General features: G+C 49.6%; 1 protein-coding gene across 1 annotated transcript in view; it reads right to left on the minus strand.

Annotated features, from left to right (window-relative positions):
* Nucleotides 1-1,695: 1,695 nt before the first annotated feature.
* Nucleotides 1,696-17,002, minus strand: part of ONECUT2 (one cut homeobox 2) — a 47,117-nt gene continuing 31,810 nt past the window's right edge. The window contains exon 2 of the mRNA XM_032882424.1: nucleotides 1,696-3,998. Coding sequence (XP_032738315.1) covers nucleotides 3,712-3,998 — 287 coding nt within the window. The 3' untranslated portion in view covers nucleotides 1,696-3,711. The remainder of the gene's footprint in view (nucleotides 3,999-17,002) is intronic.

A 17,002-nucleotide genomic window follows, 5' to 3' on the forward strand; every position in this document is an offset into this window, starting at 1 on the left:
TGCCGAAGGATTACTAACCAAACCCGGCAGGTCTGTTCCCTCAATCCAATCTCCAGAATATTGGCCGCAAGTCACAAGGATTTTATGTAGAAATCACCGACTGGGAGCATTCCCCGGCAGAAGTACACTCTTTTCTCCGTCGTTTGACAAAGGAAACATGGGATACGAGAAGAGACAAAAGGATACAGGGCAAAGTCCTGGGACATCCCAAAGTAGGATGGAATACAAGAGCCACAGAGAGTCGCATTCCTTCCCAGCTCTGCGGCTGCTGTCCCTGCAAAGGGAGACCCCCATCTCCCTCGCTGGTGGGGAGCGAGAAGGTGGCACCACGGATGATTGGGTTCTGGGGAGCAGGACGCTGGGCTTCTCCCCAAATCCTGCTTTGCATTTTCCCTCCAGGATGGAGACAAGCCCCCGGTCGGTACCGCTGCCTCACTCCAGTGCCAGCCGTGGTTGCACACAGGCTGGTCAAAACACCAGGGAACGGCCGCCCTGAGGAAACCCGATCAGCCATTCCAACAGGAGCTGGACTTCCCCTACGAGAAGTCCCTTTGGTGGACCTGCTCCCTGAGGAGATCAGCAAACCCTGATGGGACAGGGTGGCTCCTGGAGAGATTTCTGGGCTGGCCTCATCTCCACAGCTAGTGGGACTGGACCCCCCGAGGCTTCCCAGCAGTTACAGAAGACAAGCTCCCCCCTGGCCCACGGGTGGGCCAGGTCTCATGGACAGACCTCACTCGACACCTTGATGGTGGTTGAGGCATTCGTCTAGAGCTGACTCCAAATACAAATAAAGCTCATTTGTGCCACGAGTCCATTTATCAACAGGTTAAACGCTGAAATGCTTGACTTTCAACTTTCCTGGGAATTTTCACAGAAATAGGAGTACCCCAAATCACCCACAGTGGAAAACGGACTCTGGGATGGCATGAGAAACGAGCAAAACTCGGAACTAAGGCCTAATAAATGAAGCAGTTGATCAAACCAGACATGGACTTGGACAGCAAGAATCTGGGGTCATCACCAATGTCAAGTTGAATCTATATATGTATTCATATATTATATATATATCTCTTTCTTTAGAAATGCAACTTTACAGCTGAATTTTAAAAAGCTAATAGAAAAGTAGAAACTGGCAATTATTTTTACGTTCCCCCCCCCCCACCTGCAAATGAAGCCATTAGGATGTAGCAATCACAGGAAAATGAGGCTGTTGATTCCTCTATAAATTCTTTGGTTCTGTGGTTCAGGAGAGCATGTGTCACCAAGACCCCTAACCCTGACCCTCACTCCCCTTCCCTCCCCTGATGCTGAGACTCTGAACATAGAAGGAACCAAGTCTAAGGGATAAGCAAAGAACATTCAAGTGACATCATTCCCCTTGCTCCGAGGAGTAGAGGAAACAGATCAGTATCCCAACATCTGAAACTTGGAGTCCATGGAACCTTCTGGGAGACTCCAGGTTGGGGCAGAAAGCCAGAAAACAAAATTAAAGGGAAACAATAAAATCAAATCAATGGCCCTTGCCTTTTGTTGCTCAGAAACAAAATTGATTACCTTTACACAGATCAATGACGCTATTAGTATTTTAGCCAGACAAGAGGAGATACTGAACTGAAACAAAAGATGTGAGAAATCCTCGTCTTTGGTATTGTAGCTGTTGAGGTTTCTGTTGTTCTGTTCCATGTTCTTTTGAAAAACTGCATAGGCACAAATTAAAGACAATCTTCAACTTTACGATTACCGATGAGTTGTCAAATGAAGCAGGAGCCACCGAGGCTGTTCCTTATATCTATTCCTGCCTCAACCCTTTCTTTAAAATCTGCTTCCAAAAAATGTCCCAAGAGGTCTGTTTACACACAGTGTGTCTCGCTGTTTTTTTGTTTTTTTGTTTTTTGTTTTTTTTCTGGCGTGCTTCCTTCTTGGTGATGGTGATGTTCACTGATTTACGTATTTATTTATCTATTCATTTTAATGGAACAGTTTTGTTTGTTGCAGAAGTAGGTGCAGAAAAAGTTTCTTTGGTTTCGATTAAGTAATTCATAAAAAAGTCAGTCTCAAGTGTCTGTAAAGAATCATTGCAGCGTTTGGCTTGCTTCGAACACCCCATGGGGCCCACCTGGGGCCATTCACTGGTAAATACGCACATCGTGACCTTCGCATCTCCCAGAGTTCTGCGGGCGCTCTTCCACGTGCTGTGGGAAGGTGGCAGCCAGGAACCAGAGCTGGCGTGGCTAAGCCACTCCCTGGGTGGCTGGGCTAGCCGGTCTGCTCAGCCCGATGGTGAGCCAAATGCAAGAGCTGGATGCCATTTGGAGTTGCAGAGGTTTTCTGATTTCTAAAAGTAATCACAGTATTTTTAGGCTAGAAAATGGCAAGTAAGAAATGTCTTTGGTTTGCAGTATTCTGCTTCTTTGGTGTGCTGTGTTTTCTCCAGATTTACTCTGCGGTTTTGCAAGGGTGATTGGACCATGGAAGAGATTTGGGACTAGATGACCCTCATGAGTAACATGTATGGTGGTTTGAATTACTTTTTTTTTTTTTTAATTTCCTAGCTAGAAAACACTGAAAAACGGCCCTACCAATGGGATGGATGAGGAAACAACCGAAATGCGAAAGAGCGAGAATGATTTGTGTTAATGCACAGTGAGAGGAACCAGGTGACTCTACTAACCAAGAAGGACACATCGATGACCTAAAACAATCTAGATCTTTGAAAATGCTGCATTTGCTCCATGTACCGTAACAGTTAAATTGGCCTCCTGAGTGTGCGTCTGCATTGTGTACAAACAGAATTTGTAGCAAACTGCAAAATGTGCTTGAAGCCATATTCCTAACGATTCCCTAATGACTTCACAATCAGCGTCTTGAAAACCCAGATGCGGTGAATCCAGAACCTTCCTTACTTCTCTGTTTATCTATGTTGTGCTTGATATGTTGAGCTCAAGAGAACTGATTTTTTTTTTTTTTTTGATGGATCCAAGACCACATGAGATTTCCAGGAGGTAAGGAAAAGAAAATCGTAAACTGGATCAACTTAAAGCTTTCCAAACCATTCAATGGAATGATGCCTGAGTTGGAAAAACAGGTCCTCGGATTTTTTTTTTTTTAATTTCCGTATTTAAAAGTTGTGCTCAGGAATTATCATTCTGATGTTTTTTATGTTATGGCTGTGAACTTTGGTATACTGTGGCATGATGAGGCTAAGCACTGGGAAAGCAAATGAGGTCATTCTTGTTGCTAGAAGAATCTCTCATGGTAGCATCTTGGGAGCCCAAACTCAGAATCCTTACATGGGCCAAATTCCCACGTGACACGTGGGAACTCGGACTGCAACAGGGCCCCAAGTGGGACTGTTGACACCTGAAGAGATCCTGGGCTTGGCTAACACCATGCTGAAATCAACCAGCTCCAGGAAGGCCCCCCCTTTGGATCTCTGGGATGCTTAGCATGCTCAGAGGACAATGTCCGGTTCAAAGAGATTCATTTTCAGCTTGCACTTGGACTCCGTAGCCATGAAAAACAAAACAAGAAAAGAACACCTGGCCTATGATTACAGCTAGAATAGAAGTTTCTTTTCAAGAGAATTGTGCTTTCAAATCACCAGTGAAGGGCCCCAGCTAAGAATCCGGTGTCTTTTTCCTTTGTGTTTTCTTTTGTGTCGGTTGTCCTCACCTGGAGGGGACCTTTGCCCACCCGAGAGTCCTTCCATCACGCTTTGGTACAAGTGCTGGAGGTGGACGAGGAGCCCCCTGTGCTCAGATCGTCCTGCCACTTCTCCAGGCTGCGGCGGCGGGCGTTCATGAAGAAGTTGCTGACCGTCGTAAGCTCCAGGCCCAGCTGCTGGGAAATGGTGATCTGCATCTCTTTGGACGGGCGTTTGTTCTCCTTGAAGATGGCAAAGAGTGTTCGGCGTTGGAGGTCGGTGAACACCAGGCGGGATTTCTTCTGGGAATTGTTCCTGTCTTTGTTTGGTTCTTGCTCTTTGCGTTTGCACGCTTGAAGGGAAAAGAGAAGAAGGAGGGAGTCAGTACGAGTGTGAGAACCAGCCCCTGAGAAGGTGAGCCATTGAAAACATTGACAGAGTCGTACAAGGGGATGTAAACCGTTAAACTTTATCGTGCGCGTTGCCCAGCTGTCAATAACCAGCCTTCCCCGTTCGCCTCCGGGTGATGGAAGGCACCAGGGAACGGAGGAGGGAGGAAGGGGAGAACGACGGGGCGGCTCTCGGCGGTCTGCTTTTAAACCAGTGGCAGCCCCCTGCCTCCCAGAACACCCTTAAAAAATTCTTCATCTCTGAAATCAGGCACTGCGAAAAGAGTGAGGACTCCAGGTCCCCAGCGGGAGCCTGGGCAGGCAGTTCCTCTTTCATATTCAGCTTCTAGAAGTGTGCACGACTGAGCTGAAAGGACTTTTTGGAGTCAAAACTTCAAAGTCCCTTATTTTTTCAAAATCAAAGCTTCTACGCATGTGATTCCAAAAATTGTTAACAGAACGAAGGTAGAAATGACAGAACGATGGTATCATCCCAACCCAAATCCCCTTCTTCCAGACTTTTGAAAAACTATGGAAAAACGAAACAAAAACAAAACAAGGAGGGAAAGACCCAAAGAAATTGGTTGAGCCCACTTCACTCCGGGTAGTTTGAGGTGAAGCCGGTACAAGAGGACAGGGCTGGGGGCGGCAGAAGCAGCCCGACTAAAGGGGACATTAATTAACCGATGTGTCGCTATCTCTGCCTTAGCCTACAAGTGCCTGGAAGGCAGGGAGCAGGTCTGCGGAATGTTCACAACTGGCCCGTTTGGGAGCCATCGACCTCATGGAATGCCTGGGATGCCGAGGTCACGTGATGCCTGGACTCTTTCAGGGGGTCTGTGTACTTCACCGACCGATCTGGGTCTCAGAAAACAGCCTCAGACAGGCGAAATAACATGGGGCTTGCCCGTCAAGAATGTGAACATGACTTTTTTTAGAAAAGATTTTATTTATTTATTTTATTTATTTGACAAGATTGAGAGAGAGATCACAAGTAGACAGGCAGGCAGAGAGAGAGGGGGAAGCAGGCTCCCTGCTGAGCAGAGAGCCCAATGCGGGGCTCGATCCCAGGACCCTGGGATCATGACCTGAGCTGAAAGCAGAGGCCTAACCCACTGAGCCACGCAGGCGCCCCAAAAATGTGAACATGAGAACACCTGCTCAAGTCGCTGGAAAGAAAGCCCAGCTCACCCAGGGGCGTCGGGCAGCATCGACAGAGCTAACCCGGGAAAGGCAAGGAGGGAACAGAGACGCTCCTTCTTGCATCAAACCCTACTGGACATTCCTTTGTGCTGCACTGATACCCCCCACCCCAGAGTGAGCACTCTGGGTGCTGCCTGGATGTCTTCCCACACCTTGTAGCCCTGGTTTGCCAGTTTGACATCTGAGCCCCGGGTCAGGGCGTGACCTTTGGCAGGGAGTAGCTTGTGTGGGTGGGCGGTGGGGGGAGCTGCTGTTGGAGTAGGTGGGGGGCGTGGGGGTGGGATAGCCTTCCCATGGATGGGTTTACAATTTAACTTGAGGACCAGCATGTAGAGAGAAGATCTTGTGGACGCCAAACATCCCCTCGCCCAACTGGCCCTCCTTCCCAGGGGCGCTCCCTGCCGTAAAGGAGTCACTCCCAATACAGGAAAAGTGAGGACACATTGCTTTGCTAAATGCTTTCTCTCTGATTTTTTCCTTCTTCTTCTTCCTCTTCTTCTTCTTCCTCTTCTTCTTCTTCTTCTTCTTCTTTTTTTTTTAAGATTTTATTTATTTATTTGACAGAGAGAGATCACAAGTAGGCAGAGAGAGTGGGGAAGCAGGCTCCCCGCTGAGCAGAGATGCGGGGCTCGATCCCAGGACCCTAAGACCATGACCCGAGCCGAAGGCAGAGGCTTAACCCACTGAGCCATCTAGGCGCCCCCCCCCTTTTTTTTAAGATTTTATTTATTGATTTGAGAGAGCACAAGCAGGGAGAGAAGCAGAGGGAGAGGGAGAAGCAGGTTCCCCAATGAGCTGGGAACCCAACATGGGGCTCCATCCCAGGACTTGGAGATCACGACCTGAGCCGAAGGCAGATGCTTAACCGACTGAGCCACCCAGACGCCCCTCTTTCTTTCTTTTTAAAAATAAAAGAAAATATAGTACCTTTGAAAATGAAATATACTCCCTTCCCGCACACAGAAACCAATGAAAGCAATTTGTTTCCACATGAAAACTCTTTCTCTTGGAAGGTCGGACTTCCTCAGAGAAGGCGAGCTTCCCGGGCAACGGAAGCAAAAAGGCCAAGATGCTGCGCACCTGTTGTCTCCTCACAGGTGCATCGCACTAAAGGCGACCTCCTCGCTCATCCCTGCCAGGATCTTCCGTTTGGGCTGGATTCTGTATGTTTATCACACCCTTATCTTCAGACTCACGCTCTCTGGTCCAATCTCCAAGCCTCCTCAACACGGCTTCTCAACCTTAAAGACGCCCAGGGGTCACTGGAGACTCTGGGCAGGCGGCCGGGGGCGGGGCCCCAGAAGCTGCATCTCTAATGAGCTCACAGGTGATGCCAGTCCTGCTGGTCCACGTGCCACAGCTGACTCCCAAGCACACACCTGACTTCTAAATTCCCAGAGGAGCACCCTGATGGCAAGGAAAGCTCTGGAGCCAGGGGAGCCTGGATTCACAGCGGGACTCCTCCTCCAGGGCCTTGGGACCCCAGTAAACTGCTTCACCCCTCAGAGCCTGTGTTCCTCATCCAACAGAAGGAACGACGCTGACCGCAGAGGTCCAAGAGGGCGTGACAAGTGCTCCCTCCTCACCGTCCCTCTTACTGCATTTCCCCAGGAATCCTGAGGAAGCCGGCAGAGTTGTTCTCATTTTAAATTATTTTTTTATTTTTTATTTTATTTTTAAAAGATTTTATTTATTTATTTACCAGAGAGAAAGCACAGGCAGGCAGAGTGGCAGGCAGAGGCAGAGGGAGAAACAGGCTCCCTGCAGAGCAAGGAGCTGGATGTGGGGCTCCATCCCGAGACTCTGGGATCATGACCTGAGCTGAAGGCGGCCGCTTCAGTGACTGAGCCACCCAGGCGTCCCGAATTGTTTTCATTTTAAAATGAAATCAGTAGAGACCTAGATTGGGTAAGTCATTGACCTGAGGTCCCATATCAAGTCTGATGCAGACCCAGGGTAAGAATCCAGTCCTTCCCTCTCTCCAACTTTCTTTCCTTCCTTCCTTCTGTTCTCTTTCTTTCTAAGATTTATTTATTTGAGTGAGAGAGCGAGCGAGCATAAGCAGGGGGCAGGGAGCCCGATGGGGGACTTGATCCCAGGACCCCGGTACCATGACCTGAGCCGAAGGCAGACGCTTAACTGACTGAGCCACCCAGGCGCCCCTCTCTCCGTCTTTCTCATCTACAGAAATAGCACCCACGCCGCTGTCACATTAGAGGGGATCTGTTCGCAGGGCAGCCTCTGGGGCTCCGCCCCCAGACATTCTGGTTTTCACCCATGTGGGGCAGGGTTCTGGAATCTGTGCTTTTACAAACCTCCCTGGGCCCTCCTGAGACATGGGAACCAGCATGCCAGGTCACAGACTTCCCACCCCAGTCTCCTGGGACACCTGGTGCCAAGCCTTCCTCGGGAGGATTCTGCATCAAAGGTGGTGCACGGTAATCTCCTGATAACCAGATCTGAGCAAGTATCCTCTACAAACATAGGCTTGCCTCCTGCCTTGTCCTCTCTTTGGTCTTTCCTGAGAAGGCCCGGTATCCCAGGTGGGTGACCTCAGCGGTGAGTATGTGGGGGGGTGTAGAGAGGAAGAGGGGCAGGAACAAGTTGGTTCTGTCAGGCAGATACAGGCTGCGGTCATCCTGGAACCTGCTGTCATCCCTTGACACCTGGCCCCACGGGTGCATTGTCTTTAGCCCTTCAAGGCACCTGCCCATCCCACACCACAACTGGGTCCTCATCCCTGAGTCGTAGAACTCAAGGGCTGTTGGCTGGCCTGGGGCTGTCACTGTTCACGTGGGGGGCTGGAGGCCCAGCAAGGTGAGCCTGAGCGGAAGCCGAAGGGTGGACCCTTGCGGAACCTCCTTCCCATGATATCTTGGAGCGGAATGTGGGGGTAGAGAAGGAGGTTCTCATCTTGGAGTGGGTGAAGGCTCAGGGACTTGCTTAGGGGACACAACTGGCGCTGGCGTGAGGACACAGGCCCAGAGACCCCTTCCCAGCCTCCCTAGTGCTCCAGGAACCCGTGAAGTAAGAGGAAGCCGACAGGGGTCCGACTCCTCGGCACCCCCTGCTCTGGCCCTGAAGCTCCTCACACTGTGGGGTTTTGTCCTATGAATTCAGGCACCTGTTGGACAACCTCTTCTGTCTGGGCTGGATCACGCCCACTTGTTTTTGGAGAATTCAGCCCTGACCGTGTGCTGCAGAATTAGTGCCGGAAGGTCGCTCGGGCTCCTGCATAACGGCCTCAATTGACGGGAAAGGAAAATATCTCATAGAAGTGAGCTCTACTCCCAAGACTTGAAATGAAAGACTTTGTAGTTTTACTTTTCTTGGGCAACTGACAGAGGGCAAGGCCAAAATGGGCGAGGGCCTGGCAGTTCCTACGGACCCAAGTGCAGAGCCCAGTTGTGTTACCCTGTGCCTTCCTTTCCCAAGAGCTCACCGACCCCGACACGGCTACCCAGGACCTTCCCACCTTGGTGATGGATTTGACTTCATGGGCCTCTCCCTCTGTCTAGTACCGTGACTCTTACTGTCCCAAACCGAAGGTAGATGCTCTTTTTCTCAGTGACACCTGTTCCTCTCTCCTCTGGCAGGAAGAATTATGGAAATATCGGCTGTTACCCGTAAGCTTAATATACACACCTGTGTTAATATACACAACCCGTTCTGCCTGCAAAGTCCCACACCGGGCAGGTGCCTCTTTTGAGGACACCTATCCCACCTACCTAGTGGAGAGTGGAATCAGGAGTTTCTTTTCCCTCCCAGACAAGACGCTTTGGGGTTGGAGCTCTGTGACCACCACCTCACAAGGATCCTAGGGGGCGCTCCTGAGTTACGCGCTGGTGGAAGGTGGCACGGGGCAGGCAGGACCTGATTTGGTCTCCAGGGGGTGCAAACGTCCGCCTCCCCTGGCTTGTCCTTTTATCTCTGATCTTTCAAATTGGATGTGTAAACCCCTGTCTCTCAAGTTTCTTCCCAGCGTGTTGCTTCTCTTTTCATGAGTTTTCAGTCCTGTCCCTGTCCTCCAGGCACAAAGCAGCTCTTCCCACCTCTGCCCTAGCCCTCCCTTACCCTCCTCTGCTCCACCCCACTCAGCACCTCCGTGCCCCTCCAGCTTCCTGTGTGGGCCAGCTTGGCCCTGGAGTTCTGCGGAAATGGCCTTGGCCTTGCAACACTCCTCCCTGGAAACCACAAGCACATAGGACAGAGAGGTCTTTGCAGAGGCAGGTGGGAAGGTGAGCTGCTGAGCCCCTGGAGAGGAGCGAGTCCTGGCTCTGACAGCAAAACAGGACGCTTGGGGCTGGGCAAGGGGGCGCCAACTCCAGAGGGGACTCGGCAAGGAGCAGCAGTCTCCGGTGTAGGCAGAGAAGGATCTATCTGCCTCTGGAAGGCCTGCTGCCCCCAGCTCCCCAGACTCCCCTCTGCCTGCTGGCTCATGCTGAGGACGCCTGCTTTAGCTCAATCAGAGGGGGTGGAACCCCTGCCAGACTGACTGCCCTCCTTCCTCTTGGGAAAGGAGTCATTTTAATTCTCTGCAGCAGGGGTGCCTGGGTGGCTCAGTGGGTTAAAGCCTCTGCCTTCGGCTCAGGTCATGATCCCAGGGTCCTGGACCGAGCCTCACATTGGGCTCTCTGCTCAGTGGGGAGCCTGCTTCCCCCTCTCTGTCTCTGCCTGCCTCTCTGCTTATTTGTGATCTCTTCAAATAAATAAATAAAATCTTAAAAAAAAAATAAATTCTCCGTGCAGCTGTCCTGCCCCTTAGTGTAAATGAGGAGAGGCTCCTAGAGCAGGCTTTGCAGGGTGGGGGGAGCAGAGGCTTACAGTAAGCAGGTGCCCCCAAGGGGGCAGAGCTGCCCCACAATGGGAACTGAGGCAGACTAATGGCAAAATTGGCCTCAATTCTTCCCTTCCCAATATTTACACCCCCTGCAATGTGACTCAAATGCCCACCCCCATCCCCCAGCATGAGATGGCGTTTGCTTGTCTTTGCTGGGGATCCGGACTGACCAGATGGTTTGCTTTAGCCGAAAGAATGTGTCCGAAGTGACAGGGTGGCAGTTCTGAGCCCAGGCCTCAAGAAGCCATGTGCTTTGCTCATGCTCTTGGAACTCTGCCTGGTGGCCACGCAACGAGCCCAGACCCACCCGGGTCAGCAGACTGCAGGTGCAGGAGGGAGTGTGGCTTGAGACCACCCCAAATCGGGAGCAGCCGAACCGCCCAGCTGACCCACAGACCGCAGCAAAAATAAACATTGATGGCTTTGTGCTACTGGTTTTGTGGTCTCGCATTATGTAGCCCTGTTGTGGTGATGGATACGGAAGCCAAAACCTTCCCATTCCTGCCCAGGGAAAGTCAAATGTCGGAGAAGAAGTCTCCGCTTGAAATGGAGACCTGGTTCTCGGCTGCATGACCTTGAGTCTCCGTTTCCTCATCTCCCTCATGTCTAAAATGGGGGTAGGAATGCCCACCACTCCGGACATCAGGAGGCCAGCTGTAGCACTTGGAACACAGTAGGTGCTTAGTAAATGTAAATATTCTTTCTCCCTTCATAGAAAAGGAAGAAAAAAGGTGTATAAGAAGGTAAGGTTAGGGGCATCTGGATAGCACGGTCAGTTAAGTGTCTGACTCTTGATTCCGGCTCCGGTCATGATCTCAGGGTCGTGAGCTTGAGCCCTGAGCCAGGCTCTGCGCTCAGTGCAGAATCTGCTTAAGATTCTCTCACCCTCTGCCCCTCCCCACCCATGCTCGCTCTCTCTCAGAAAGGAATAAATCTTTAAAAAATTAGCAGTTAAGTTTAGGAATTTATAATTTCAAATGGTTTTCCAAGACTTACTTAATGGTAGATGTACTGCCCAGAGAGCTAATGGTAAATAAAAGGTTAAAGATATTTGTTTTCTTTGTGAAGTTGTCTCATGGTCAATTCCCAGCCTCACAGGAAAGGTAAGACCATGATGTGTGGGGCGCCTGGGTGGCTCAGTGGGTTAAGCCTCTGCCTTCGGCTCAGGTCATGATCTCGGGGTCCTGGGATCAAGCCCCGCATCAGGCTGTCTGCTCAGCAAGGAGCCTGCTTCCCCATCTCTCTCTGCCTGCCTCTCTGCCTACTTGTGATCTCTGTCAAATAGATAAATAAAATCTTAAAAAAAAAAAAGACCATGATGTGTTTTCATGTATGTGTCAGAGATCCTAATAGGCTTGGGACCACTGCTGTTTCCTAACATCACGAATTTATTTTCAAATACATTTTACATATGATGGGTATTGTTAGCCCCTAATAAATAATGCAGGAGGGTCATGTTCTCCTTGCATTCAGTAAAAACTTTCCCTGAATAGTTCAATGTGATCTTGCCAGGGTGGGGGTGTGGGAGGAAGTCATGGGGGTGTGCACTTGTCAACGGTCACTTGACCTCCAAGTATACGGGTTTGGAAAATCTGCTAAGGAGAATCAATGTCCTCTTTCAGATGGAGAGCCTGAAGCTGCCCACTTAGGAGGGCTTGTGCAAAGTTGGAGAGCGACTCTCTCTAGCAAGGAGGGAACACACGCACCAGGGCTGGAGCTCTGCTGGAAAAATCACCTGGGTTGTACAGGAAAAACCAATGACAAACGTAAGTTCATATACATAGCTCCAACCTTGTTCCAAGAAACCTATGGGTTTTCCTTTTTAAGTTTTTATTTGAACTCCAGTGAGTTAACATACAGTGTGATATTAGTTTCAGGTATACAATATATTGATTCAACACTTCCACATATGACCCCGTGCTCATCACGACCACAGCACCCCTGCATCCCCATAACCTCTATAGCCCATCCTCCTACCCACCTTCCCCTGGTAACCATTTCTGTAGTTAAGAGTCTATTTCTTGGTTTGCCTCTCTCTTTCTTTTTTCCCTTTGCTCCTTTGTTTTGTTTCTTAAATTCCACATATGAGTGAAATGAGATGCATGAAAAGATGCTCAACATCACTGATCCTCATGGAAATGCAAATCAAAACCACGATGAGATACCACCTCACACCTGTCAGGAGGGCTAAGATCGACAACACAAGGAACAACAAGTGTTGGCGAGGATGCGGAGAAAGGGGGACCCTCCTGCACTGTTGGCCAGAAGGCAAACTGGTGCAGCCAGGTGGGGAAACAGTATGGAGGTTCCTCAAAAAGTTGAAAATATTACTACCTTACGAGCTACCAACTGCACTACTAGGTATTTAACCAAAGGATACAAAAATACTGCTTCGAAAGGATGCTCACACCCCGGTGTTTACAGCAGCATTATCCACAACAGACAAATGGAAACAGCCCAAGTGTCTACTGACCGATGAACGGATAAAGAAGATGTGGTGGATATACACAATGGAATATTACTCTGCCATAAAAAAGAATGAAATTTTGCCATTTGCAGTGACATGGATGGCACTAGAGAGTATTATCCTAAGTGAAATAAGTCAGAGAGACCTATGGGGTGCAGGTAAGAAGGAGGTAAACTCCATTTACCTCCTTGCTCTGAGGAGGTCCAGGAGGGTCCCCTGTCTTTGGAACTAAGGATACGCAGATATCCAAGAGCTTTGAAAACAGTAACAGGATCCCCCACATTCAAATAGGGAAGCAAGAATAGAGATGCTACATACTCTGATGGTACATATTTAATGTTCTAAAAGCCATCAATGCTGATAAGTCTTAGCAATGCAGACTTCTCAGACCGCAAAGACTATGAGCTGGCACATTGCTGCAGGGACAGGGAGAAGAGGGGTCTGACACACAAGACTGAGGGCTCCAGCTCTACACATTGGCCCCTGAGGGCCAGGGTGGCACAGACCTGTGAGATGGGAGGGCTTGATGGGGGGGAGGGGCTGCAAGGGACACGAGTTCCTCAAATCACTGAATTATTGGGCGCCGTCTAAAATTTGGAAACTATAAACAGTTTGCACTTAAATGCTTTGCAGTTTTCCCTGCCTCCCTCTGATTCCTGACCTTGGTCTTGATCACTACAGAGCCAGTAAGGTGAACTTGGCCCCTGAGAGCTAAACTCTAACTTCACTCTGGTTTCTGCAAATGTCCCAGGCCTGAATCAGACGAGAAACTTAATGGCTTTATCTCCAGGTTGGGAGCTGGCTTTCCTCACGGATCAGATGCCAGTCCACTCAGACCGTGAAGCCAGGGACATCCAGACTCCCATCCATCTGAGAGGCCAAGAGCAGAGACAGGGAGGACCCGCCGCACAGATGGACTCGGAGTCACTCTTGGCTGTTGCGTTCCAGCCTTCCATCATTCCCTTTGAACTGGGAGTGCAGACAAAACCCTGGCGAGAAAACCCTCTGAACCATTTGGCAGACTTTCCTGGACAGGCCTGGCAGTCCAGGTTGAAGGACTACACAGCAGGAAGAAAGCTGTTCCCTGGCTTCTTAGAGCAAATATGAGCTGGGGATGGGGTAGTGGGGGCTGGGGAAGGGTAGAGAGAGAGAGAGGGAGAAGGGTGAGAAGCATCCACAGAGCATGGGGGCCGTGCCCACGTGAGCACACACAGACACCCCTCATTCAGGAGACCCCTTCGGAAGGGGTTATGTCCAAAATGCAGACATGCCAGCAGTCCCAGGAGGTTTGGGGTCACCCCCGAGTGCCTGAGCCACCCCTGAGGCTTCACTCCAGACATGGGGCAAATTTCTGTCCACCTGGGTATTCCTGCAGTACCCTCTTCCCGTCTGGAAATGTGGATGATACATGATAAATCTCTGGGGTGCCTGGGTGGCTCAGTGGGTTAAGCCTCTGCTTTCGGCTCAGATGTTCTGGGATCGAGCCCCGCATCGGGCTCTCTGCTCGGCGGGGAGCCTGCTTCCCTTTCTCTCGGCGTGTCTCTCTGCCTACTTGTGATCTTTCTCTCTGTCAAATAAATAAAATCTTCAAAAAAAAAAAAGAAAGAAAGGAAAGTCTCTGCTTCTCCTCTATCCTTGCCCCTGCCTTGGCTTGGGTGTTGGGAGGGTTATCATGACAAGTGTTAGAGCAACTCCCTGATGTCCATTTATTGTCAAATGAAAGGCAGTCAGCCAGCCGCCGTTCTTTTCCTGCACCTCAAAGACATTCTCTGAAGGAAACAGGTTTTATTTCCTGTCTTTACTTTTACCTTCAATACAAAGGCACTGGAGGGGACTCAGGAAACGGAGGTCCTTGGTCCTGACGACTTTTGTAGGTAGCACGAGAGCCAGAAAAAGACCTAGGTGGCCCCAGAAGGTGAATCTTGGAAGGAGGGCACCAGCCCTCGGCCCGTCCCGCAGTCCAGCGCTCCCCCAGCTGCTCCTAACAGCAGGTTCTGCGCCCCCAGAGCTCAGGTGTGCGCACCCGACGTGCCTTAAGCTTCTGCTTCCCTTTCAGCAGAAGCCCAGAGTGCAGAAGGGACCAAGTTTCCAATAGCGGATATTTCAGGACAGCTGGGAAAACCACCGAGGGCCAGAACGGCAAGGCTTTAGAGACCACAAGGTCCCATCCTTTATCCTGGATGGGGCAGGGTGAGGCTCTCAGACGGGCCACGCGTAGCCCAAGACTGAGCACAGCTAGTCCTTGCGGAGCCCCGAGAAGCCAGATTCTCTCACTTCTACTCCAGTAGGACTTTCCTTTCCCAGCTGGCTATTAGAATAAGTCTTTTGGGGGCACTTGGACTTTGAAATGATAATTTCTGGTGATTAATTCTGCTGATGACAAAGGAAGAGCTTTCCTTCTGCAGCACGGCTGCATTCCTGCAGGCTATCTAGGAAGACGTGAGTTGCTCAAACGAACACTTCATTCTGGGTAGAAACCTCTGGCTGAAAATGGCTAAGGGAGCCAGTGAAGCGGCTCCCAACTTCCCACTAAAATCATCTCAAACAACCGAGAGCAGGAGGTAAAACTCGCCCAACTGAAAGCCAGGCCTGTAGTCGACCTGTATGAGGCCATCTCTGAGGAACGTTCAACTCAACACGAGGCCAGTGCACCTAGGTTGAAAAACAAGATCTGAATTGGAAAAACAAAACAAAACACAAAAAACCCCAAAACCTGTTTCCCCCGATTGTTCAGAAATTCAAATCAAGCAGCCAGCACTTGTCTCGGTAGGTCTGTCCCGAAACAGCCGAAGTGCTTTCCACTCCCCTCACCTACCCACTGAGAACTGGAACTCTCAGGAGATAATCAGGAGAGACAACCTGGGGGCAGGGGACGGAAGAGAAGCGCCAGCAGTGGTAGGTCACAGCGTGGAAGGCTGAGTTTCCGAAGGCGCTCTAGGCGAGCGAGGACAAGAGGCGCGGTGCGGGATATGGGGGCACGGGGACTGGGGTGCGGGGCGTGGGGCTGGATGCACGGACGGTCTTCAGCAAGCAGAGCTGAATCCAAGGCGGTCCAGCAGAGCCAAACGAGAAGAAGGCGGGGCGGATGTTGGGAGCTGGGTGGGTGTGTCCATTGGCCCTTCCGTGCCGGTCTCAGAGGGTGAGTCCACGGACCTCCAGGAAGGACGTCGTCAGGAAAACACACACCGTTTCTGTTAACCACATCGGGCCTGATGGGGTTTTTCTCATTTGAGAATGAATCAGAGGAAATTGTTCTGATAATATAGAAACTTAAAGAGTATTTTAGAGTATCATGTGGTATCTCAATATGATGTAAAAGGAGATGGTTTCTATGAAACAAACAGAAAACGGTTAAGAAAACAGAACTCTCTAAGTAACAGTATGTAATTAAAAAAAAAAAAACCAAAACAGTATGATGAGGTGAGAAAGATAAAAACGTGCAGGAGAATGAGAAATACACAGCACTAGGGGAAGCACAGAGCAACACTGACGGCGTAGTCGCAATGCTAGAATTTCTGTCAGTCCGTGGTCTTGCCTGCAGGGAGACATTCTCAGGGACATGCTGACTCAGAAAAGTGTGTCTACAGACTTGATGAAAAGAAAAATAACTGAAGACACATTCTAGCTTATTTGGTATACGCTCAGAATTAAAAGCTCAAGAATGTTCTATTGCCCTCAAAAAAGAACTGGCTAACAGCCCCATGTGGCTATGAAGACCCCTGAACTCAACCCAAACATCCAAAGGAATATTCTTACATGAACAAACGTCGCCTCGGGAAAGCCTACAGCAATGAATCTGTCTCCTTTTCCAACAGGATCTCAGTAATGTTTACAAACAAATAATTTCCTTATTAATGTTTTTCATTATTTGAAGTATATAGTTTGAATAAAAAAAAATCCTCTGGAGAAGTAGTTCCCTCTTTCAGAGTGAAACACCAGATTCATAAGTCCAGTTAAAAATGATTTTGTGGGGGGGCGTGCCTGGGTGGCTCAGTGGGTTAAAGCCTCTGCCTTCGGCTCGGGTCATGGTCCCAGGGTCCTGGGATCGAGCCCTGCATCTGGCTCTCTGCTCAGCGGGGAGTCGGCTTCCTCCTCTCTCTCTCTCTCTCTGCCTTCCTCTCTGCCTACTTGTGATCTCTGTCTGTCAAATAAATAAATAAAATCTTAAAAAAAATATTTCATGTATGTCAAATAGACAAAACAGAAAACAACAATGCCTACAATAAGAAGAAAAAAACTAGAAGGAAATGCCTCCAAGTGTTCAGGTGAGGCCTGAAAGCACCACTACTATCCAGTATTGTGCTGAGAATGTGATCAATGCAGTGAGAATAAGAAAAAAACAGATAAGGGAAAATTTAGACAGGAATGAAACTAATTAATGACAGATGTCTACATAATTTGAGTGCTCGTTATTTGATAGACATTATTTGGAAGGTATTAACTCATTTAATTTTTAC

This window comes from Lontra canadensis, unplaced genomic scaffold, assembly GCF_010015895.1.
Source record: "Lontra canadensis isolate GAN:19392208 unplaced genomic scaffold, GSC_riverotter_1.0 scaffold82, whole genome shotgun sequence".
Taxonomy (NCBI): domain Eukaryota; kingdom Metazoa; phylum Chordata; class Mammalia; order Carnivora; family Mustelidae; genus Lontra; species Lontra canadensis.